The sequence below is a fragment of the Scyliorhinus torazame genome, chromosome 10 (assembly GCF_047496885.1).
Source record: "Scyliorhinus torazame isolate Kashiwa2021f chromosome 10, sScyTor2.1, whole genome shotgun sequence".
NCBI classification, from domain to species: domain Eukaryota; kingdom Metazoa; phylum Chordata; class Chondrichthyes; order Carcharhiniformes; family Scyliorhinidae; genus Scyliorhinus; species Scyliorhinus torazame.
Genome location: NC_092716.1, coordinates 90,146,256 through 90,170,969, shown reverse-complemented (window position 1 = coordinate 90,170,969; position 24,714 = coordinate 90,146,256). Strand labels below are relative to the sequence as shown.

The window sequence follows — 24,714 nt, the reverse complement described above, 5'->3', positions numbered from 1 at the left end:
GAAGGCAAGTAGTGGGGGTGTGGGGATGACCTTGGCAAGATGCTCATCTTCATTGATGATGTGTTGAAGGCTGTGAAGAAGATGTCGTAGTTTCTCCGCTCCGGGAAAGTACTGGACGACAAAGGGTATTCTGTCGGTTGTGTCCCATGTTTGTCTTCTGAGGAGGTCGGTGCGGTTTTTTGCTGTGGCGCGTTGGAACTGTCGATCGATGAGTCGAGCTCCATATCCCGTTCGTACGAGGGCATCTTTCAACATCTGTAGATGTCTGTTACGCTCCTCCTCGTCTGAGCAGATCCTGTGTATACGGAGAGCTTGTCCATAGGGGATGGCTTCTTTAATGTGTTTAGGGTGGAAGCTGGAGAAGTGGAGCATCGTGAGGTTATCCGTGGGTTTGCGGTAAAGCGAAGTGCTGAGGTGACCATCCTTGATGGAGACGAGTGTGTCCAAGAATGCAACTGATTTTGGAGAGTAGTCCATGGTGAGTCTGATGGTTGGATGGAACTTATTGATGTCATCGTGTAGTCGTTTCAGTGATTCTTCGCCGTGGGTCCAAAGGAAAAAAATGTCATCGATGCATCTGGTGTATAACGTTGGTTGAAGGTCCTGTGCGGTGAGTAGGTCCTGTTCAAACTTGTGCATGAAGATGTTGGCGTATTGGGGTGCGAATTTGGTCCCCATGGCTGTTCCGTGTGTCTGGATAAAGAACTTGTTGTCGAAGGTGAAGACGTTGTGATCCAGAATTAAGCGGATGAGTTGCAGAATTGCGTCTGGAGATTGGCAGTTGTCGGTGTTGAGTACTGAGGCTGTTGCAGCAATGCCGTCGTCATGGGGGATGCTGGTATAGAGTGCCATTTTTAGAGTGTCATTTTTATTGTCACTATTCTTCCCAAACTGCACAGACACCCCACACCTCAGGGAATTGACTTTAAGAAGTACATCTTCGTGCTTCATCCCAAAGAAAAGAAAGGTTATCAGAGGGGGGATTAGGCAGCCATGGCTGACAAAGGAAGTTAGGGAATGCATCAAAGCAAAAGAGAAAGCCTATAATGTGGCAAAGAGTAGTGGGAAGTCAGAAGATTGGGAAGGCTACAAAAACAAACCGAGGATAACAAAGAGAGAGAAATTTGAAGGTAGGCTAGCCAGTAACATTAGGAATGATAGTAAAAGTTTCTTTAAATACATTAAAAACAAATGGGAGGCAAAAGTTGACATTGGGCCGCTCCAAAATGACGCTGGTAATTTTGTGATGGGAGACAAGGAAATACCTGAGGAACTGAATAAGTACTTTGCGTCAGTCTTCACAGTAGAAGACATGAGTAATATCCCAACAATTCCGGAGAGTCAGGGGGCAGAGTTGAATATGGTAGCCATCACAAAGGAGAAAGTGCTAGAGAAACTAAGAGGTCTAAAAATTGATAAATCCCTGGGCCCAGATGGGCTACATCCTAGAGTTCTAAAGGAGATAGCTGAAGAAATAGTGGAGGCGTTAGTTATGATCTTTCAAAAGTCACTGGAGTCAGGGAAAGTCCCAGAGGATTGGAAAATCGCTGTTGCAACCCCCCTGTTCAAGAAGGGAACAAAGAAAAAGATGGAAAATTATGGGCCAATTAGCCTAACCTCGGTTGTTGGCAAGATTCTAGAATCCATTGTTAAGGATGAGATTTCTAAATTCTTGGAAGTGCAGGGTCGGATTAGGACAAGTCAGCATGGATTTAGTAAGGGGAGGTCGTGCCTGACAAACCTGTTAGAGTTCTTTGAAGAGATAACAAATAGGTTAGACCAAGGAGAGCCAATGGATGTTATCTATCTTGACTTCCAAAAGGCCTTTGATAAGGTGCCTCACGGGAGACTGCTGAGTAAAATAAGGGCCCATGGTATTCGAGGCAAGGTACTAACATGGATTGACGATTGGCTGTCAGGCAGAAGGCAGAGAGTTGGGATAAAAGGTTCTTTTTCGGAATGGCAACCGGTGACGAGTGGTGTCCCGCAGGGTTCAGTGTTGGGGCCACAGCTGTTCTCTTTATATATTAACGATCTAGATGACGGGACTGAGGGCATTCTGGCTAAGTTTGCCGATGATACAAAGATAGGTGGAGGGGCAGGTAGTATGGAGGAGGTGGGGAGGCTGCAGAAAGATTTAGACAGTTTAGGAGAGTGGTCCAAGAAATGGCTGATGAAATTCAACGTGGGCAAGTGCGAGGTCTTGCACTTTGGAAAAAAGAATAGAGGCGTGGACTATTTTCTAAACGGTGACAAAATCCATAATGCTGAAGTGCAAAGGGACTTGGGAGTCCTAGTCCAGGATTCTCTAAAGGTATACTTGCAGGTTGAGTCCGTAATTAAGAAAGCAAATGCAATGTTGTCATTCATCTCAAGAGGCTTGGAATATAAAAGCAGGGATGTACTTCTGAAGCTTTATAAAGCATTAGTTAGGCCCCATTTAGAATACTGTGAGCAATTTTGGGCCCCACACCTCAGGAAGGACATACTGGCACTGGAGCGGGTCCAGCGGAGATTCACACGGATGATCCCAGGAATGGTAGGCCTAACATACGATGAACGTCTGAGGATCCTGGGATTATATTCATTGGAGTTTCGGAGGTTGAGGGGAGATCTAATAGAAACTTACAAGATAATGAATGGCTTAGATAGGGTGGATGTTGGGAAGTTGTTTCCATTAGCAGGGGAGACTAGGACCCGGGGGCACAGCCTTAGAATAAAGGCACTTTAGAACAGAGATGAGGAGAAATTTCTTCAGCCAGAGAGTGGTGGGTCTGTGGAATTCATTGCCACAGAGAGCGGTGGAGGCTGGGACGTTGAGTGTCTTTAAGACAGAAGTTGATAAATTCTTGATTTCTTGAGGAATTAAGGGCTATGGAGAGAGAGCGGGTAAATGGAGTTGAAATCAGCCATAATTGAATGGTGGAGTGGACTCGATGGGCCAAATGGCCTTACTTCCACTCCTATGTCTTATGGTCTTATGGTCTTCCCTCTGAATCAGAAGTCAAGAGTTTGAACTTCTACCTCCAGAGACTGATGGTTAACTACAGTATTGCATTGTTGGAGGCTCTGGCCAGGATTCTCCGTTCCCTGATGCTAAGATCGGAAATCCCAATCGGGCGGAGAATCCCCACATCGGCCCAAAAACGGGATCAGCGCCTGGCGCCAGTCCCGCCCCCAGTCTCCGGTCCCATCCCACTGGCCATAGTGGCCAAACAGCTGATATGCATTAATTAGAATGCGATTAATGGACTGGAAGCCCAAATCTTCACCTCCCCACCCCACCCCCATTATGCTCCGACCCCACAGCAGGAGCTCTACTGGACGGGCTTTAGTGCAAGTATTGACAAGCATTGTCCTGGCGCAATGGACCCCAAAGGTGGTCAAGGGGATTAGCCTATTCTTCATATGCCCCTCTGCCAGGCTACAGAGGGAGGGTCCCCCTAGGGTCCTGGAGTTTAGTGGGCTCGGGCTGTGGGTAAGGAGTTGACCCCAGGGCCCTCCTCCAGGGTGGGGTCCTGTGTCTGGACGGCCCCTTCCAGCGCTGGGCAACCTGAAGATCACTCTTGGCATTGTGATCTCAGGCAGCCCTTTGTTCAAAATCGTCATCTTTGTCTGACCTGTTTAAACTCTGACGTGGTCTTCTCATTCTGAACTGCTCTGCCTGACAGCTGATGAGCAGATCAGACATTTCATTGAAGATTCAAGCCAGGAAACATTTCCCTTTCCTCACATCTGCTCCCTCAGCCTTATGCTTGAAAGTGCTTTTGAGGCCTCTGAGCCTCCCTAGGAAGCCGACAACACTTGAAAAGCCTTGAAATTCCCTTTGAAATGCCTAGCATTCATTCAATTTCACAGTGCAGTACCTTTAACTAGCCTTTGATTGAAATCTTAATGGTTTAAACACAGCTGCCAGGAGGTTTATTTATTTACCTTTCCCTTCTCGCTTGAATGCATCTGAAGTACCGCCCATTGATCTAACAACAATGTTTATAAACACCCTTGTTCTGATTGACAGATGCTGGTCACTTCAAAGCAGCTAAGAGATTTCACTTCCCCTTTTCTAACTGCAGAAAGCACTTAGCATTGTTGAAGTGGATGGGGGGGGAGAGGGATTGCCCCATTTCTTGTTTGGGGGAGAGGGGTGGGATGGGGTAGCCCCTGTGCTTGTCAAGCTTGTGCACAGAGGGCTAGAGAATCTGGAGAGAAAACTCGCTGTGCAGTTGGAGAGCTGCACGACAGTTATCGCACCCCATCCAGCACAGTGCACAGAGTGCAAGATTCTGCCCAATGTTATAACCCCAGAGAAGTCAATAACCTGAAAAGAAGAGATTTCCGGGTGCGGCGATGACCAGCTAAGTCGCACGTTACTGCACCTCCCGTTTTAACGGACATTTGGGCTCTTATCGGGAGCCCCAACGGCAATTTTCGAAGGGTAAACTCACTGTGAGGCGACATAGAAGGAAGTCCCCCCGGATGTGAATGGACAGAAGAGATAATAGTGGCCAGATTACGGAGGATCCTCTGGAGCAGCGGCAAAGAAGGGAAGTGAGAAGCAAGATGGCGGCGGAGGGAGGCCAGTTGGTATGGGGCCTGGAACAGCAGGAGTTCCTCCGGCAATGTGTGGAGGAGCTCAAGAAGGAGGTGCTGGCGCCGATGCTGCAGGCGATTGAGGGGTTAAAGGAGGCGCAGAAGACCCAAGAGATGGAGCTCCGTGGAGTGAAGGCAAAAGCTGCCAAAAATGAGGACAAGATACAGGGCTTGGTGGTGAAGACGGAGACGCACGAGGCACTGCATAAGAGGTGTATGGAGAGACTGGAAGCCCTGGAAAATAGCTCGAGGAGGAAGAACTTAAGAATCTTGGGTCTTCCCGAAGGGGCAGAGGGAGCGGACGTTGGGGCGTATGTGAGCACGATGCTCCATACCTTAATGGGAGCTGAGGCCCCGACGGCCCCCCTGGAAGTGGAGGGAGCGTATCGAGTCCTCGTGAGAAGACCAAAGGCAGGAGAAATACCTCGAGCAATAGTGGTGAGGTTCCACCGCTACAAGGACAGGGAGATGGTCCTGAGATGGGCGAAAAAGACACGGAGCAGCAGGTGGGAGAACGCGGTGATCCGCGTGTATCAGGATTGGAGTGCGGAGGTGGCGAGAAGGAGGGCGAGTTTCAATCGGGCCAAGGCGGTGCGCCACAAGAGGAAAGTGAAGTTCGGAATGTTGCAGCCGGCAAGACTCTGGGTTACACACCAGGGTAAACACCACTACTTCGAGACGGCAGAAGAGGCGTGGACATTTATCGAAGAGGAGAAGTTGGACTAGATTGGAGAAAGAGTGTTTGAAATGAAGTAGTGAGGTGGTGGCAAGGGACTGTGAATCAGATGGGGGGGGGGAAATGTTTTTCTTTCCCCTCGAATGGGGAGGACACGAAGAAATGTGGGCGCCGGTGGGGAAGGGGAGGGGGAAGGAGAGAGGGAGCTGCGCCATCAGGGGCGGGGCCGAGAGGGAAGCGCGGGCTTTGTCCCCGCGCTATGGAAATTGTGGCGGGAAAAGGGGGCGCAGGACGGAGGGGGCCTCACATGATGGGAGGCTAAGGATAAACGGGGGAAGCCGAGGTCAGCCAGAGTTTGCTGACTTCCGGAAGCAATATGGGGGGAGCAACTAAGCTAGAGAGGGATCTAGCGGGGGGGAGGAGGGGGGGGTGGTTAACTGGGTTGCTGCTGCTGCTAAGGGGAAGGGGGAGCTGTTACGGGATGGGATGGTCGGGACGGGAGGGCGCTGTTGGGGGGAAAAGCGGGTGCGTGGGAACCGGGTGAGGAGCTGGTCTAAAAAAGGGGATGGCTAGTCGACGAGGGGGGGGGGGGGGGGTAAAGAGCCCCCCAACCCGGTTGACCACGTGGAACGTGAGAGGGTTGAACGGGCCGATTAAGAGGGCAAGGGTACTTGCGCACCTAAAAAAGCTAAAGGCAGACGTGGTCATGCTTCAGGAGACACACCTGAAACTGGCGGACCAGGTCAGATTAAGGAAAGGATGGGTGGGACAGGTATTCCACTTGTGCTTGGATGCGAAAAATAGAGGGGTGGCAATACTGGTGGGGAAACGGGTATTGTTTGGGGCGAAGACCATAGTGGCGGACAGTGGGGGTAGATACGTGATGGCGAGTGGCAGACTGCAAGGTGAGGCGGTGGTGCTGGTGAATGTATATGCCCCGAACTGGGATGACGCAAACTTTATGAAGTGTATGTTGGGGCGCATCCCGGACCTGGAGATGGGAAAGTTGGTAATGGGGGGAGGACTTCAACACGGTGCTGGACCCAGGGCTGGACCGGTCCAGATCTAGGACCGGGAGGAGGCCGGCAGCGGCCAAGGTGCTTAAGGGCTTTATGGAGCAGATGGGAGGAGTGGATCCCTGGAGATTTACTAGGCCAAGGATTAAAGAGTTTTCCTTCTTCTCCCATGTCCACAAATGTACTCCCGGATAGACTTTTTTGTCCTGGGAAGGGCGCTGACCCTGAAGGTGGAAGGAACGGAGTATTCGGCTATAGCCATTTCAGATCATGCCCCACATTGGGTAGATCTGGAAGCAGGAGAGGAAAAGGAACAGCGCCCACTCTGGAGATTAGATATGGGACTGTTGGTGGACGAGGGGGTATGTGTAAGTGTGAGGGGATGTATTGAAAGGTACCTAGAGATTAATGATGACGGAGAGGTCCAGGTGGGAGTGGTCTGAGAGGCGCTGAAGGCGGTGGTTAGAGGGGAGCTGATCTCCATAAGGGCCCATAAGGGGAAACAAGAGGGTAAAGAAAGGGAGAGATTGTTGAGGGAGATTTTGAGGGTGGATAGGCAATATGCGGAGGCTCCAGATGAAGGGCTATACAGACGGAGATTGCACACGGACTTTGACTTGTTGACCACGGGTAAGGCGGAGGCACAATGGAGGAAGGCACAGGGAGTGCAGTATGAATATGGAGAGAAGGCGAGCCGGCTGCTGGCCCAACAACTTAGGAAGAGGGGGCGGCGAGAGAGATCGGAGGGGTTAGAGACGAGGCGGGAAAGATGGAACGGGGAGCGGAGAGGGTGAACGGGGTGTTTAAGGTATTTTACGAGAGGCTATATAAGGCTCAACCCCCGGAAGGGAAAGAGGGAATGATGCGTTTCCTAGACCAGCTGGAGTTCCCAAAGGTTGAGGAACAGGAGATGACAGGACTGGGAGCGCAGATTGAGGTGGAGGAGGTGGTAAAAGGAATTGGGAACATGCAGGCAGGGAAGGCCCCGGGACCGGATGGGTTCCCGGTGGAGTTCTATAGGAAATACGTGGACCTGCTGGCCCCACTTCTGACGAGAACCTTTAATGAGGCTAGGGAAAGGGGGACACTGCCCCCGACGATGTCGGAGGCGACGATATCGCTGATCCTGAAAAGAGACAAAGACCCGCTGCAGTGCGGGTCATACAGGCCTATTTCCCTCTTGAACGTAGATGCCAAGCTTTTGGCCAAGGTGATGGCGACGAGGATAGAGGACTGTGTCCCTGGGGTGGTGCATGATGATCAAACGGGGTTTGTTAAAGGGAGGCAATTGAATGCTAATATACGGAGGCTGCTGGGGGTGATGATGATGCCCCCACCGGAGGGGGAGGCGGAGATAGTGGTGGCGATGGATGCAGAGAAAGCATTTGATAGAGTGGAGTGGGACTACCTGTGGGAAGTACTGAGGAGATTTGGAGAGGGGTTCATTAGATGGGTTCAGCTCCTGTACAGGGCCCCGGTGGCTAGTGTGATTACAAATAGGCAACGATCTGACCACTTCCGACTATATAGGGGTACAAGACAGGGATGTCCCCTGTCCCCGTTACTGTTTGTGTTGGCAATTGAGCCACTGGCCATAGCGTTGAGGGGCTCCAGGAAGTGGAGGGGGGTACTTAGAGGAGGAGAAGAGCATCGGGTGTCATTATACGCGGATGATTTGTTGTATGTCGCGGACCCAGTGGAGGGGATGCCTGAGATAATGCAGACACTCAGGGAGTTTGGAGAATTTTCAGGATATAAATTGAATATGGGGAAGAGTGAACTGTTTGTGATGCACCCCGGGGAACAGGGCAGGGGAATAGACGATTTACCGTTGAGGAGGGCAACAAGGGATTTCCGGTATTTGGGGATCCAGGTGGCCAGGAACTGGGGAACCTTGCATAAGCTTAACTTGGCACGACTGGTAGAGCAGATGGAAGAGGACTTTAGGAGGTGGGACATGGTGCCCCTGTCATTGGCGGGCAGGGTGCAGGCGGTTAAAATGGTGGTTCTTCCAAGGTTTCTTTTTGTGTTCCAGTGCCTCCCTGTACTGACTACAAAGGCCTTTTTTTAAAAGGTGGACAAGAGTATTATGAGCTTTGTGTGGGCTGAAAAGACCCCAAGAGTAAAGAGGGGGTTCCTGCAGCGCAGTAGGGACAGAGGGGGACTGGCACTGCCGAGGCTAAGTGATTATTATTGGGCCGCCAACGTGTCAATGATATGTAAGTGGATGAGGGAAGGGAAGGAGTGGCGTGGAAAAGACTGGAGATGGCGTCCAGTAGGGGAACTAGCCTAAAAGCACTGGCGACGGCGCCGTTGCCGTTCTCCCCGAAAAAATACACCACAAACCCAGTGGTGGTGGCAACTCTGAAAATTTGGGGGCAGTGGAGACGACATAAGGGAGTGACGGGTGCCTCAGTGTGTCCTCGATAAGGAACAATCATAGGTTCGTCCCGGGAAGGATAGATGGGGGATTTAAATCTTGGCAGCGAGCAGGAATTGCGAAATTGAAGGACTTGTTCTTAGACGGGACGTTCGCGAGTCTGGGAGCACTGACAGAAAAATATGGGCTGCCACCTGGGAATGCATTTCGCTATATGCAAGTGAGGGCATTTGTGAGGCAACAGGTGAGGGAATTTCCGCAGCTCCCGGCGCAAGAGATCCAGGACAGAGTGATTTCGGGGGCATGGGTGGGTGATGGCAGGGTGTCAGATATATATAGGGAAATGAGAGACGAGGGGGAGACGATGGTGGAGGAGCTAAAGGGAAAATGGGAGGAGGAGCTGGGGGAAGAGATAGAGGAGGGGCTGTGGGCAGATGCCCTAAGTAGGGTAAACTCTTCGTCCTCATGTGCCAGGCTCAGCCTGATACAATTCAAGGTTCTACACAGGGCGCATATGACTGGAGCAAGGCTGAGTAGATTTTTTGGAGTGGAGGATAGGTGCGGGAGATGCGTGGGAAGCCCGGCGAACCACACCCACATGTTCTGGTCATGTCCGGTATTGCATGGGTTCTGGGTGGGTGTGGCAAAAGTGATTTCAAAGGTGGTGGGGGTCCGGGTCGAACCAGGCTGGGGGTTGGCTATATTTGGGGTTGCAGATGAGCCGGGAGTGTAGGAGGCAAGAGAGGCCGATGTTTTGGCCTTTGCGTCCCTAGTAGCCCGGCGAAGGATTCTACTTATGTGGAAAGAAGCTAAACCCCCGGGCGTGGAGGCCTGGATAAACGACATGGCAGGGTTTATAAAATTGGAGCGGATAAAGTTTGCACTAAGAGGTTCGGCTCAAGGGTTCACCAGGCGGTGGCAACCGTTCCTCGACTATCTCGCAGAGCGATAAGGGAAAATAGGAAAGGTAGCAGCAGCAATCCGGGGGGGGGTGGGGGGGGCGGGGGGAGGACTCATTTGGGTCCTATGGGGTTTTATGTGTGTGTTTATATATTAGTTATTTATATTAGATTTTACGAAGTTACTATTTTAGTTACTATTTCTGTTGTTTCTTATTTTGTTGTTGGCAGTTGTCGTTAGTTAGCATATTATTTATTTAAAAAACGATCAATGTATATATTATTACAAAGTTGTAAAATGGGAAATTTTTGTTTTTGTTTGATCAAAAAACTTTAATAAAATATATCTTTAAAAAAAAATAATAACCTGAAAAGAAAGGAATCCCCAAACAACTCCAATGAAAGGAATCAATGGACATGATTTCACTTTTTGAAACATTTACTCTGGACGCAATTAAACGGGAAAAATACAGAGTCCCGTGTTGGACCTGTTTAGCGGGATGTTTCTCGGCACCTGCAGTGCCAAGAACGACTCTGCTATCAAATGGGACTCTTTTTATTCTGGCCATGGCGAGGAACGCCCTGCCGAGGCTGCACTTATCTTCATTTGAAGAGATTGGGGCATAATTTTTAAATACCGCCTCGATCTCTCAAACCCCTCCACCATGGCCTCCGGACACCCCCAATGCTTGTTAGGGGGTACTCGAGCCCACCTCACCCCATCTCATGAGGGCAGGGCACCCCTGGGACCTGGCAGTGCTCCTGCCAGTATGTCAGTGCCACCAAGGCACTGGTGGCAGTGCCTGGATGGCAACAGGAGTGCCAGAATACCACCCTGCTCAGAGCCCAACCACTCAAGGGCTTCCACGTTTATGTGGACCAGTGCTAAACGGTGCCCCAGCGAGGTCTCCCAGGTGCGGGCATTTGATCCCGGGCCTTGGGAGACTCCAGCATAGACATATTTAAGTGAGGCTAACTTCTCACTTAAATATGCAAATCTGGATCCCATCCAGTGAGGGCAAGGTGCAAATCGCAACATCTCGAGAGATCTTGTTAGATCTTACGAGGCGACCTGAGCATTGCAAATCAAGCGAGAGGCCTCCCGTGAGATTTAACGGCCGTGCTGTGTCACGGGTCAGATACGACAAGGCCATATGGTCATACCTGTAAATCAAACCCAAAATTAACATAACATTGAGCAAGCCCAATGTTATTTCACTCAAAAACACAATTTTCATTACAGTTAGTCTGTGCAACAAATAAATGCCTCACAAAATTACAGACACTCATCACTCCCTGCACAAAGGTGTACAATCTCACAATCTTTCCAACTTAGCCTCCAGGACTTTGGATCTCTGACTTTTCTCACTCAATGAACTTGGGCCTCGGGTCTCTTGCACAACCAGCCATATCTTATCCGAGAGCCCGGATACAAGTATTAACCAGTTGCACATCCGCAAACTCCCTCTTACTCAGGTCACATCATCCTGTACAGCTGCAACATGACTTGCCAATTTTTATATTCAATGGCCCGACCGATGAAGGCCAGCATGCTGTAAGCCTTCTTGACCAACTTATTCACATGCGTTGCCACTTTCAGTGATCGGTGGACATGCACTCCCAGATCATTTTGCCTGTCAGTACTCAAAAGAGTTCTACCTTTTACTGTGTAATTCCTACATGCATTGGACCTTCCAAAGTGCATTACCTCACATTTGGCCGGATTAAACTCCATCTGCCATTTTTCTGCCCACGACTGCAACCAGTTTATATCCTGCTGTATCCTCTGACAATCCTCTTCACTATCCGCAACTCCACCAATTTTTGTGTCGTCTGCGAACTTACTAATCAGACCAGCTACATTTTCTTCAAAATCATTTATATACACCACGAACAACAAAGGCCCCAGAACTGATCCCTGTGGAACGCCGCTAGTCACAGCCTTCCATTCAGAAAAGCATCCCTCTGTCTTCTGTGCCCAAGCCAGTTCTGTATCCAACTTGCCAGCTCTCCTCTAATCCCATGTGACTTCACTTTTTGTACCAGTCTACCATGAGGTACCTTGTCAAAGGCTTTACTGGAGTCCATGTATACAACATCTACTGCCTTTCCCTCATTTTTGTCACTTCCTTGAAAAAGTCGATCAAATTAGTGAGGCTTTTTAAGATGCCCAACACCTCTTTATTAATGTCAACATGACTCAGAATATCTACACACTCTACCCTACACTCCTCATCCACCAAGCCTTCTCTTTGGTGAATACTGAGGCAAATTATTCATTTAGTATCGCTCACGCAAATTCTGTGTTCTGCTGCACCACAACAGGCTGAAACAGGACAACACCCCCCACCACCACCCTTTAATTAAACTTTTTTTTTTAAGCTTTCATCCCCATTTGAACTTCAGCCAGAGTCTAACTTTTCAGAAATGAAACCATAACCAGGAAGCCCAATTGCCCCCTCCTTCCAGAATGATCTTAGTTTCATTTTGGATTTAATGGGTGCCTCATAAATAAAAAGCTGGCAAAGTACAGAGTTTGTCACACAAGCAAGTTCTTTGTCTTCTAAATATCGAGAGGATGCTGCCATTTTACAGACTGGAATTGTTTTATTTTTACATTTAGAGTATCCAATTAAATTTTTCCAATTAAGGGGCAATTTAGTGTGGCCAATCCACCTATCCTGCACATTTTTGGGTTGTGGGGGCCAAACCCACACAAACACGGGGAGAATGTGCAAACTCCACACAGACAGTGACCCAGGGCCGGGATCGAACCTGGGACCTCGGCACCGTGAGGCAGCAGTGCTAACCACTGCGCCACCGTGCTGCCCCCAGACTGGAATTGTTGGGCACCCTCATAACTTTAAGAAGATTAACAGTTAAAATGAAAACAGTTGCTCAGAACTCTCTACGCATTTAAAACATTAGCAGATTCCTGGGCATCAAGGATATTCAGGTCTCCCCTCCCCCCTCCCCTCCATCCATTAAAACTCAAATATCTCATAAAAGGCCTAAATGTTCTTTTTAAAACAACTCTATGAACAGCCACTGGGGTTTCTGGAAGCTTCCCCACCGTGCTCAGTGTCACGCAGCAGAAGAAGGAGAGACCCGTAGATTCTTCGGCAGTCACTCGCTGAGGAGTATGATTGTCCACCGAAGAAACTCTGTGTTACTGGTCATGGGTTCTCTGGGTTCTTGCATGTCTGAGGAGCCCGATCCTAGAGCTGCATCTTCGACCGCACACTCGGCAGATGTTTCCAGAAGATGGGATCGCTCCTTGGATTCTAGATTACTGGCATTCCTTTTTCAGACTCCTTTTCCGGGCCTCCCCTTGCCATCGGGTGTCCTTGAAGAATTATGTCCCTTCAATTAGGAGGTTCCTCCAAGTAGGTCTCCTCTGAGGAAGAGTCTCCCAGATGTTGACGTCGAGGTTGCATTTCTTGAGGTAAGCCTTCAGGGCGTCTTTGAAATGGTTCTTTAGTCCTCCCCTTGTTCGGAACAAGACCAATAGATTAATACATGTTTGGCTCTACCTTGTTGAGGTTGAAATGTTGTGCAATCATACTTATTACATATTTTTGTGTCCCCTGCAGTTTACCTGAAAATAGCATTGGGAACAAAGGAATGATGGAGCTCGCAATGGCACTACGGAAAATGACGTCCTTAAAAAAGCTGGAGTAAGTGCCTCGTGTGCAGCGTGCTGAAGACCAAGTGGCAAACCCAAGCCCTGATTCAGGGCTTTTTCAATGAGGCTTATTTTCTGTGCCTTAACTTATATTCTGCTATTCAAGAATTACCCCGAAAAGCGTTGGAATTGTTTGTTACATGAAATCCCACATCCGTTTTATTTCTTTGTTGATAATGTAATGAAGTTACAAAGATTTATGAAATATGTTCACAGAGAGAGCAATAGAAATCTTTGAACTGTGTCAAAAAACTGTTGAGGCTCAGGATCAACTGGTTCGGTGCCGGTATTCACAGATTTGGGGCGTCATTCTCTGACCCCCTGCCGGGTCGGAGAATCGCCGGGGGCTGCCGTGAATCCCGCCCCCGCCAGTTGCCGAAGTCTCCGGCACCGGAGATTCGGCGGGGGCGGGAATCGCGCCGCTCCGGTTGGCGGGCCCCCCCCGCTCGATTCTCCGGCCCGGATGGGCCGAAGTCCCGCCCAGAAATTGCCTGTCCCGCCGGCGTAAATTAAAGCACCTATTTACCGGCGGGACAAGGCGGCGTGGGCGGGCTCCAGGGTCCTGGGGGGGGCGCGGGGCGATCTGGCCCGGGGGGTGCCCCCACGGTGGCCTGGCCCGCGATCGGGGCCCACCGATCCGCGGGCGGGCCTGTGCCGTGGGGGCACTCTTTCCCTTCCGCCTCCGCCACGGTCTCCACCATGGCGGAGGCGGAAGAGACTCCCTCCACTGCGCATGCGCGGGAAACTTTCAGCGGCCGCTGACGCTCCCACGCATGCGCCGCCCCGACATGTCATTTCCGCGCCAGCTGGCGGGGCAACAAAGGCCGTTTCCGCCAGCTGGCGGGGCGGAAATTCCTCCGGCGTCGGCCTAGCCCCTCAATGTTGGGGCTCGGCCCCCAAAGATGCGGAGCATTCCGCACCTTTGGGGCGACGCGATGCCCGTCTGATTGGCTCCGTTTTGGGCGCCAGTCGGCGGACATCGCGCCATTTCGGGAGAATTTCGCCCATGGAGCCAGGATATATAACTGGAATTACAATATAGATCAGCCAGGACAAGTTTAAGGATTGATTGGCGTATCCCAATGTTCCTTATTCTGCCTCATAGTGGTAGCTTGTCAACAACAATAACAGGACTGTGATATGATCACATAAATCAGGAATCACTTTGTGGTGAACCACTGTACACCTGTATTAGGTGATGTAAGGTAGGACCTGTACTACAGGTTCGCCGGTAGTCCCTGCCTGCTGGCTCCGCCCAGGAGGAGGAGAATAAATATGCGTGTCCTCCATTCAGCTGCCATTTCGCCAGCTGCTGTAGGAGGCCACGCATCTTACTGCAATAAAGCCACAGTTGTACCCAATCTGAGTCTTTGTACAATTGATCGTGCATCAATTTATTGCAGTAAGATTTTCTACAAGATGGACATCAGAATCAAAACAGATCGCCTGCAGCTGGATCCGCAATCGACCGACGCCAGGAAAGACTTTAATCACTGGCTAGCTTGCTTCGAGGCCGACATAAACTCAGCGAACACCCCACCGACGGAGGCTCACAAGATACAGGTCCTGTACTCCAGGTTGAGCTCAAGCGTGTTTCCGCTGATCCAGGACGCCCCGACCTACGCGGAAACCATGGCCATGCTCCTCAAAGAGAGCTATGCGCAGAAAGCGAACACACTCTTCGCCAGGCACGTACTCGCCACTCGCTCTCAACTCCCGGGTGAGTCCATTGAAGACTTCTGGCGGGCCCTAATCCCACTCGTCCAGGACAGTGACTGCCAGGCCGTTACGGCCACCGAACATTCTAATCTCATGCGCGATGCTTTTGTGACAGGGATTGGGTCGGACCTCATCCGACAAAGACTGCTTGAAGGGGCCAGGCTCGACCTAGCGGAGACAAAAAAAACTAGCGCTCTCCATGACGGTCGCCTCACGTAATGCTCAGGCCTACCCCTCCAGCCGCGCGGCCCACCCCTCCTATCCCTCCTGGACCCCGCAAACGGCCGCCCCAGCCGGGGCCTTACCCAGCCAATACACCTGCGCCACCCGCCAATCCGCGCACCCCGGGGGTCCCCAATGTTACTTCTACATCCAGCAGAAGCACCCTCGCCAACGCTGACTGGCCCGCGCTGCCATTTGCAAGGCTTGCAGCAAAAAGGGCCACTTCGCCGCGGTGTGCCAGGCCTGCGCAGTCACCGCTATCGCCCCCTCCCCCCTGACACACAGACAATGGGCGCCGCCATCTTCACCCCCCCCGGACCACACGCAGCCAGAGGGCGCCGCCATCTTCATCTTCCGGGGCCACGCGCAGCCAATGGTCACCGCCAGCTTCACCCCTTGGGGCCACGCCCGACCAGTGGGCAGCACCATCCCCCCCTCAGTCCACGTGAGGCACTTGGGTGCCGCCATCTTATTCAGCTCCAGCAACATGTGGCCCATGGGCGCCACCATTTTGTCCCACTCCCGCAATATGCGGCTCAAGGGCGCCGCCATTTTGTCCCCCGCAGGATCTTCAGTCGCCACCATCTTGTCTTCCCCACGGGGCATGGACGCCGACGACATTCCACAACCTGGGCCCCCCACGCTCTCCGTCTTCTGCCACCAGTGACGATCAACCACAGCTCGCCTTGATGACGCTAGACCAGTCTCGTCCACACAACCTGGCCACCGCTTCGACTACGGTGAAAATCAACGGCCACACGACCTCTTGCCTGCTGGACTCCGGGAGCACCGAAAGCTTCATCCAGCCGGATACTCCCTCGCGGTCCACCCTGCCAATCAAAGGATCTCCCTGGCCTCCGGATCCCATTCCGTCCCGATCCGAGGCTTCTGCACGGTCACTCTCACGGTCCAGGACGTAGAATTCAGCGGCTTCCGCCTCTACGTCCTTCCTAATCTCTGCGCTGCACTATTACTCGGCCTGGATTTCCAGTGCAATCTCCAGAGCCTCACTCTCAAATTCGGCGGGCCCCTACCACCCCTCACGGTGTGCGGCCTCGCGACCCTAAAGGTCGACCCCCCCTCCCTCTTTGCCAATCTAACTTCGGATTGCAAACCCATTGCCACCAGGAGCAGACAGTACAGCACCCAGGACAACACCTTCATCAGGTCCGAAGTCCAGCGGCTGCTTCGGGAGAGTATCATCGAGGCCAGCAATAGCCCCTGGAGAGCTCAAGTGGTAGTCGTTAAAACTGGGGAGAAGCATAGAATGGTCGTGGACTATAGCCAGACCATCAATCGGTACATGCAGCTCGACGCGTACCCACTCCCATGCATATCTGATATGGTCAATCAGATTGCGCAGTACTGGGTCTTCTCAATGATTGACCTAATATCCGCCTACCACCAGCTCCCCATCCGTAAATCGGACGGTCCATACACTGCCTTCGAGGCGGACGGTCGTCTCTATCACTTTCTTAGGGTTCCTTTTGGCGTCACTAACGGGGTCTCGGTCTTCCAAAGGGAGATGGACCGAATGATCGACCAGTACGGTTTGCGGGCCACGTTTCCGTACCTAGACAATGTCACCATCTGCGGCCATGATCAGCAGGACCACGATGCCAACCTTGCTAAATTCCTCCGCAGCGCCACTCTCCTCAACCTTACTTATATAAGGAGAAGTGTGTGTTCAGCACGACCCGCTTAGCCATCCTCGGCTATGTGGTCCAGAACGGAGTTCTGGGGCCTGATCCCGACCACATGCACCCCCTCATGGAGCTTCCCCTCCCCCATTGCCCCAAGGCCCTCAAACGCTGCCTGGGGTTCTTTTCATACTACGCTCAGTGGGTCCCAAACTACATGGACAAGACCCGCCCACTCATACAGTCCACCCAGTTTCCCCTTACGGCCGAGGCACAACAGGCCTTCGTCCTTATCAGACCAGACATAGCCAAGGCCGGGGTGCACGCAGTAGACGAGACACTGCCCTTCCAAGTAGAAAGCGACGCATCAGACGTCGCCCTTGCCGCCACCCTCAACCAGGCAGGCAGACCCGTGGCATTCTTTTCCCGCACCCTTCATGCCTCAGAAATTCGGCACTCGTCCGTCGAAAAAGAGGCCCAAGCTATCGTTGAAGCTGTGCGGCATTGGAGGCATTACCTGGCCAGCAGGAGATTCACTCTCCTCACTGACCAACGGTCGGTAGCATTCATGTTCAACAACACGCAGCGGGACAAAATCAAAAATGATAAAATATTGCGGTAGAGAATTGAGCTATAATTACGAGATCTTGCATCTCCCCGGTAAACTCAACGAGCCCCCAGACGCCCTATCCCGAGATACATGTGTTAGCGCACAAGTAGACCAACTCCGGGCTCTACACGACAGCCTTTGTCACCCGGGGGTCACACGATTGTACCATCTTGTCAAGGCTCGCAATCTGCCCTACTCCGTTGAGGAAGTACGGACAGTCACCAGGGACTGCCAGGTCTGCGCGGAGTGCAAGCCGCACTTCTACCGGCCGGAACGTGCGCGCCTGGTGAAGGCCTCCCGCCCGTTTGAACGCCTCAGCGTGGATTTCAAAGGGCCCCTCCCCTCCACCGACCGAAACACGTATATCCTCAGTGTGGTCGATGAGTACTCCAGGTTCCCCTTCGCCATCCCATGCCCCGATATGACGTCTGCCACGTCATCAAGGCCCTCAACACAATCTTCGCTCTGTTCGGTTTCCCCGCCTACATCCACAGTGACAGGGGATCCTCATTCATGAGTGATGAGCTGCGTCAGTTCCTGCTCAGCAGGGGTATTGCCTCCAGCAGAACGACCAGCTATCACCCCCGGGGAAACGGGCAGGTAGAGAGCGAGAACGGGACGGTCTGGAGGGCCGTCCAGCTGGCCCTACGGTCCAGGAACCTCCCAGCCTCTCGCTGGCAGGAGGTCCTCCCTGATGCACTACACTCCATCCGGTCACTACTGTGCACCGCTACGAATAACACACTCCATGAACATCTCTTTACCTTCCCCAGGAAGTCCACATCCGGGGGGGTCGCTCCCGACTTGGCTCGCAGCTCCAGGACCGGTCCTGCTTCATAGGTACGTCCGACTCCACAAGGCGGACCCGTTGGTGGGTAGGGTACACTTGCTCCATGCCAACCCCCAGTATGCCTATGTGGCGTACCCCGATGGCCGCCAAGATACTGTCTCCCTCAGGGACCTGGCACCAGCAGGTTCCACCCATACACACTTCCCCGTCCAGGCGCCATCCTCCCCTTCCGCGGCGCTTCCAACATTAACCCCACCAGGTCCAACCCTCCTTCCCCTGCCCACGCAAGAGGATGAAGAGGATTTTGGCACGCTCCCAGAGTCATCCACCATCAGGCCGGCACCGACGTCGCCAGCATCGACATCGCCGCCACCGTTACGTCGCTCCCAGCGGAACGTCAAGGCACCAGACCGGTTGAACCTCTAACTGGCACCGGACTTTCAAGAGGACATTTTTTTTCTCACTTCCTTTTTAATAATACGCTGTACATAATTTTCAAAACTGTATATAGTTCTACACCACCCCCGCCGGACTCATTTTTAACAGGGGGTGAATGTGGTGAACCACTGTACACCTGTATTAGGGGATGTAAGGTAGGACCTGTACTACAGGTTCGCCAGTAGCCCCTGCCTGCTGGCTCCGCCCAGGAGGAGGAGTATAAATTTGCGTGTCCTCCATTCAACTGCCATTTCGCCAGCTGCTGTAAGAGGCCACGCATCTTACTGCAATAAAGCCACAGTTGTACCCAATCTGAGTCTTTGTACAATTGATCGTGCATCACACTTTACAATTAGTAAAAGTCTGCCATCAACACATTGTTCAACTGCTGCAGGGTCTACATACCTTGGTGAACAGTGGAGAAGACATTTAGCAACATTTTGTGAGCAGGAAAATGCAGCGTGGTCTCCTTACTGTGTTTCCTCCCTCCCCCACCTCCGCACTCCATGCACCCCCACCCACCACCCTCAGGGGTGATAAATTCATGATTTACCTTCATGATAAATTCCTCAGAAACCAGGTGGATTAAGCCGGCGAACTGGAGTTGCAATTCTTTGTTCCGGAGGTATTGTAATACCAGAGGATTCGCAGGCCCAATTTCCCTGTAGTGCTGCACATGGCGAGCTCCCTGGTTTCAGCCATATTGTCTGTCATGCAGTAAATAGCTGTTTTTTATGAGGGCGGGAGGAGAGCGGATGTGGGAGGGTCAAGTGCTTGTCATCCTCACATTGCATTGCTGGATATTCAGTAGCTAGCTGCCCGATTGGCCAATGTTGGAGGCATGACATCAAACGAGCCAGAAAGTAGGACTGTGCATCAAAGCAGTGATATTCCGCAGTGTGACTATCATTCTTGTCAAGCGTGTTCAGGTATCTCTAACTTAAAGGTACAAGACGGAGTCCTTACTCAAAGGCATAGCTGGTGAACCTATGTTCCTCCGTGCCGGACCCCTGTAGGGCTCCGCCATGTTGCGCGGGGTCCGGCGCGGAGATGGCCGTCGCGCGCATGCGCGGACTCACGCCGGCCGGCTTTCGGCACCGGAGCAGCGTTCAGCACTCCGCCGCCGTTCTAGCCCCCTGAAATCCAGGGAATAACTGGGCCAGGAGGCCCTTTGACGCCGGCGTACACTACACCGGTGTTTACGCCGGCCTCAACACTTGGCCGGGATTTCGGAGAATCCTGACCAATATATTTCCAAGTCGGGATTGTGTGTGACTTGGAGGAGAACCTCCAGGTGGTGCTGTTGCCATGTGTCTGCTGCCCTTGGCCTACTCAATGGTAGCGGTCGTAGGTTTGGAATATTAAGGAAGACACAGTGGCTGCAGAGAGCAACCTTATTGGTGATATGGAACGAAACACATATTACTTGTTTTTTAGTCCCCAAATAGTCTTCACAAAGAAAGCAATGAGGCAGTGCATCTTTAAACAGAAAAAATAGCACACTGTTATATGAAGCATCTGCTAACTTATGCATCATTCGGAATGCTAAAAGCTATTGGCATATAATTGTTTGCAATGCTTCAACTAATGCACATTTATGGCACTGGGAACCACAAATCTCTGAATGCTCAGAGCTCATTTATCAGCAGGTGAGTGTCCTTCCTGATCTAGTGCAACAGAGGCCTATGTTCAGCTTTGGGTCTTTGCTGAAGTAGCTGATGTCAGGCAGGATGGTAAGGGGCACTTGCATTGACTTTGACCAGCACTGGCCGGAAGGGCAGAGGGGGTTTTTAAAAAATCAGCCAGGCAGGGAACCCTGCTCCTGAAGGCTCAGCCAGGCGCCATGCTGGTAAAGCAGCCCATTTAGAAGGCCGTGATCTGTCTCAACTGTGATGGTCAAATAGCCAGCTGAAAGCGATTGTTTTGTGTCACTTTGGAAGAAGATTTTACAGGAGTGAGGTATCAGGAGCTTTCTGGGATCTATGGAACCAGGAAAGATAGAGATTATACGAGGGAAAAGAAAAGTGTGTTTGCTAGAAGACTTTGTCAACAACGTTGAGCTCTTGGGATTTACTAACCACAGTATTCTTTCTTCTAGCCTGCAGTTGAACAGGTTTGATGACAGTGTAGCAGAGGAGCTTGCAGCCGGATTTATGTGCTGTCCCAGTATTGAAGAGATCATGTAAGTGTTACATTTTCTGGATGCCAGGTAGTTGAGTGATCGCTGCTATCTGCATATTGAAACAAATCAAAGTTTCAGCTTAACTGAGTTCCTACAGTTTTAATCAACGACACTGAGCTGACTGTCATTTTGAGACACGTGAAAACATTTTGAGTTAATTGCAGAAAGATTTCCTTTCCTCCCTCCACCGATGACTATACAGAAATTCAAGGCTTTTCATTTTGTTTAGGTTGAACTATTGAAGTGTTGCTCAAATGCTGAAACTCTCGCTCTCTGTGCCTCACTCTCTGTCTCTCGCTCTCTGTCCCTCACTCTTTGTTTGGATTTAAGCCTAACAGAGCGACAGCTAGCTGATTTGGTTAGTGTTTCCCTCACAGTATAGCTGTGGGGCGAGATTCTCCGACCCCCCGCCTGGTCGGAGAATCGCCGGGGGCTGGCGTGAATCCCGCCCCCGCCGGTTGCCGAAGTCTCCGACACCGGAGATTCGGCGGGGGCAGGAATCGCGCCACGCCGGTTGGCGGGCCCCCCCGCGCAATTCTCCGGCCTGGATGGGCCGAAGTCCCGCCGCTAAAATGCCTGTCCCGCCGGCGTAAATTAAACCACCTACCAGCGGGACAAGGCGGCACGGGCGGGCTCCGGGGTCCTGGGGGGGGGGGGGCGCGGGGCAATCTGGCCCCGGGGGGAGCCCACACGGTGGCCTGGCCCACGATCGGGGCCCACCGATCCGTGGGCGGGCCTGTGTCGTGGGGGCACTCTTTCCCTTCTGCCTCCGCCACGGTCTCCACCATGACGGAGGCAGAAGAGACTCCCTCCACTGCGCATGCGTGGGAAGCTGTCAGCGGCCGCTGACGCTCCCGCGCATGCGCCACCCGGAGATGTCATTTCCGTGCCAGCTGGCGGGGCACCAAAGGCCTTTTCCGCCAGCTGGCGGGGCGGAAATTCGTCCGGCGCCGACCTAGCCCCTCAAGGTTGGGGCTCGGCCCCCAAAGATGCGGAGCATTCCGCACCTTTGGGGCGGCGCGATGCCCGTCTGATTTGCGCCGTTTTGGGCGCCAGTCGGCGGACATCGCGCCGTTTCCGGAGAATGTCGCCCGTGGTGTGTACTCAATTTGAAGTAGGCAAATTTGTGAGCTGAATTGACTCTTGCTGGATTAATTGTGACAAAACAAGCTTCGCTCACTCTGATGACTTTGGTGAATGGTTTGGCAGGGCCTTTGAAAAGAAATGCTGGCCTGATGGTTAATTTCCCAACTTCTTGCTGTCACTGTTTTTTTTTAAATTTAGAGTACCCGATTCATTTTGTCCAATTCAGGGGCAATTTAGCATGGCCAATCCACCGACCCTGCACATCTTTTGGGTTGTGGGGGCGAAATCCACGCAAACACAGGGAGAATGTGCAAACTCCACACAGACAGTGACCTAGAGCCGGGATCGAACCTGGGACCTCAGCGCCGTGAGGCAACAGGGCTAACCCACTGCGCCACCACGCTGCCCTTTGCTGTCACTGTTAATGCGTGCCAGAAATTACGAAGCATCTGTGCCAATTTCCAGCCTGTGTGGGTAAAGCTGTCAGCTACCATGTAAAGTCAGGCAGTGACACCCCCGCCCTGCAAAATGTTTATTTGAATAATTCTTCCTGTTCCGCTGTACTTCACTCCAGTGCCAAGCCCTGTCCAAAGTTGAGTCTCCTGCCTTCACAATTGAAAGCGGAGGTCTGGAATCTCAGATGGACCGAAAGGGTCTCCTGTCATTACTTGCAGGAGAGCGGGACTGTGCTGCCAAACCAGCCCCGCTTGGGAACTGTGGAACCACGGCATATTACAGCAACATTTCCACCCACTTGCAGCATTTCTGTAATATGAAGAGGTGAAGTGATGTTGAAAGATCAGATACTGGACCATGAGTCTTTCCATGCAAGTTACTCAGAGTTCCAGGTCTGCCCACGTTTAACAGCAGGTCACAGGTCTACAAGGCCATATTCCCTACAGTTTGATCACTGGGGTTCGGAAGAAAAATATCCTTGAAAATTCTAAACGTGTCCACTTTTTCCTGCACTTCATCATAGCTTATCCTGGAATAACATCAGTGACGCAGGTGCAGTGAGGCTAGCTGATGCCCTACCGAGAATTCGACGTTTAAAGAAACTAGAGTGAGTACAACATTAAACCAGGTTCTGAACTGGTGTAAGGTATTCAACCAAAATTGCCTTAACTATGACAATGGCTCTCTAAGTATTATCTAATAATAATACCTAGGACCTGGACTCTATTTATATGGCTCCTGAATATGTATCCTAGAGACAAAGCAATTCCTCTGCTGAATATAAGGTTCAGCCAGTTTAACAGCCAGATCAGTACCGGATCACACACATGTCTCATTGTACTAAGAACGTGCTTGAGAAAATGTAGTACTAATGATGTGTTTCCTGGATCAGCTGGAATTCCCGAAGGTGGAGGAGCAGGAGAGGGCGGGACTGGGAGCACAGATTGAGATGGAGGAGGTGGTAAAAGGGATTGGGAGCATGCAGGCGGGGAAGGCCCCGGGACCGGACGGATTCCCGGTGGAATTGTATAGGAAATATATGGACCTACTGGCCCCGCTTTTGACGAGAACCTTTAATGAGGCCAGGGAAAGGGGGCAGTTGCCCCCGACTATGTTGGAGGCGACGATATCGCTCCTTTTGAAGAAGGAAAAAGACTCCCTGCAGTGTGGGTCCTACAGGCCCATTTCCCTTTTAAACGTAGATGCTAAGCTCCTGGCCAAGGTGATGGCGACGAGGATAGAGGACTGTGTCCCGGGGGTGGTCCACGAGGATCAAACTGGGTTCGTTAAGGGGAGACAGCTGAACACGAACATACGGAGGTTGCTAGGGGTAATGATGATGCCCCCACCAGAGGGGGAGGCGGAGATAGTGGTGGCGATGGATGCCGAGAAAGCATTCGACAGAGTGGAGTGGGATTATCTGTGGGAGGTGTTGAGAAGATTTGGTTTTGGAGAAGGGTTTATTGGATGGGTACAGCTGCTATATAGGGCCCCGGTGGCGAGTGTGGTCACGAAAAGGCAGAGGTCTGACTACTTCCGTCTTTATAGAGGGACGAGGCAGGGGTGTCCCCTTTCTCCGTTACTGTTTGCATTGGCGATTGAGCCCCTGGCCATAGCACTGAGGGGCTCCAGGAAGTGGAGGGGAGTACTCAGGGGAGGAGAAGAACACCGGGTATCATTGTATGCAGATGATTTATTGCTGTATGTTGCGGACCCAGTGGAGGGGATGCCTGAGATAATGCAGACACTCAGGGAGTTTTGGGAATTCTCAGGGTACAAATTGAATATGGGGAAGAGTGAGTTATTTGTGGTGCATCCGGGGGAGCAGAGCAGGGGAATAGATGATTTACCGCTGAGGAAGGTAACAAGAGATTTCCGGTACTTAGGGATTCAGATAGCCAGGTGTTGGGGAACCTTACATAGGCTTAATTTAACAAGATTGGTGGAACAGATGGAGGAGGATTTTAAGAGATGGGACATGGTGCCCCTGTCACTGGTGGGTAGGGTGCAGGCGGTCAAAATGGTAGTCCTCCCGAGATTCCTTTCTGTGTTTCAGTGCCTTCCGGTGATGGTTACGAAGGCTTTTTTCAAGAAAATTGAGAAAAGTGTCATGAGTTTTGTGTGGGCCGGGAAGACCCCGAGATTGAGGAGGGGGTTCTTGCAGCGTAGCAGGGATAGGGGGGGACTGGCACTACCGAGCCTAAGTGAATACTACTGGGCCGCCAATATCTCAATGGTGTGTAAGTGGATGGGAGAAGGGGAGGGAGCGGCGTGGAAGAGATTGGAGATGGCGTCCTGCAAAGGAACCAGCCTACAAGCACTGGT

General features: G+C 51.8%; 1 protein-coding gene across 2 annotated transcripts in view; it reads left to right on the top strand.

The window, feature by feature from the left end:
* nlrc5 (NLR family, CARD domain containing 5) overlaps positions 1-24,714 on the top strand; it is a 318,509-nt gene that overhangs the window by 258,899 nt on the left and 34,896 nt on the right. For both annotated transcript variants that reach the window (XM_072518410.1, XM_072518409.1), the window contains exons 49-51: positions 13,155-13,238; positions 20,764-20,847; positions 22,913-22,996. In XM_072518410.1, the coding sequence (XP_072374511.1) occupies positions 13,155-13,238; positions 20,764-20,847; positions 22,913-22,996 (252 nt within the window). The remainder of the gene's footprint in view (positions 1-13,154; positions 13,239-20,763; positions 20,848-22,912; positions 22,997-24,714) is intronic.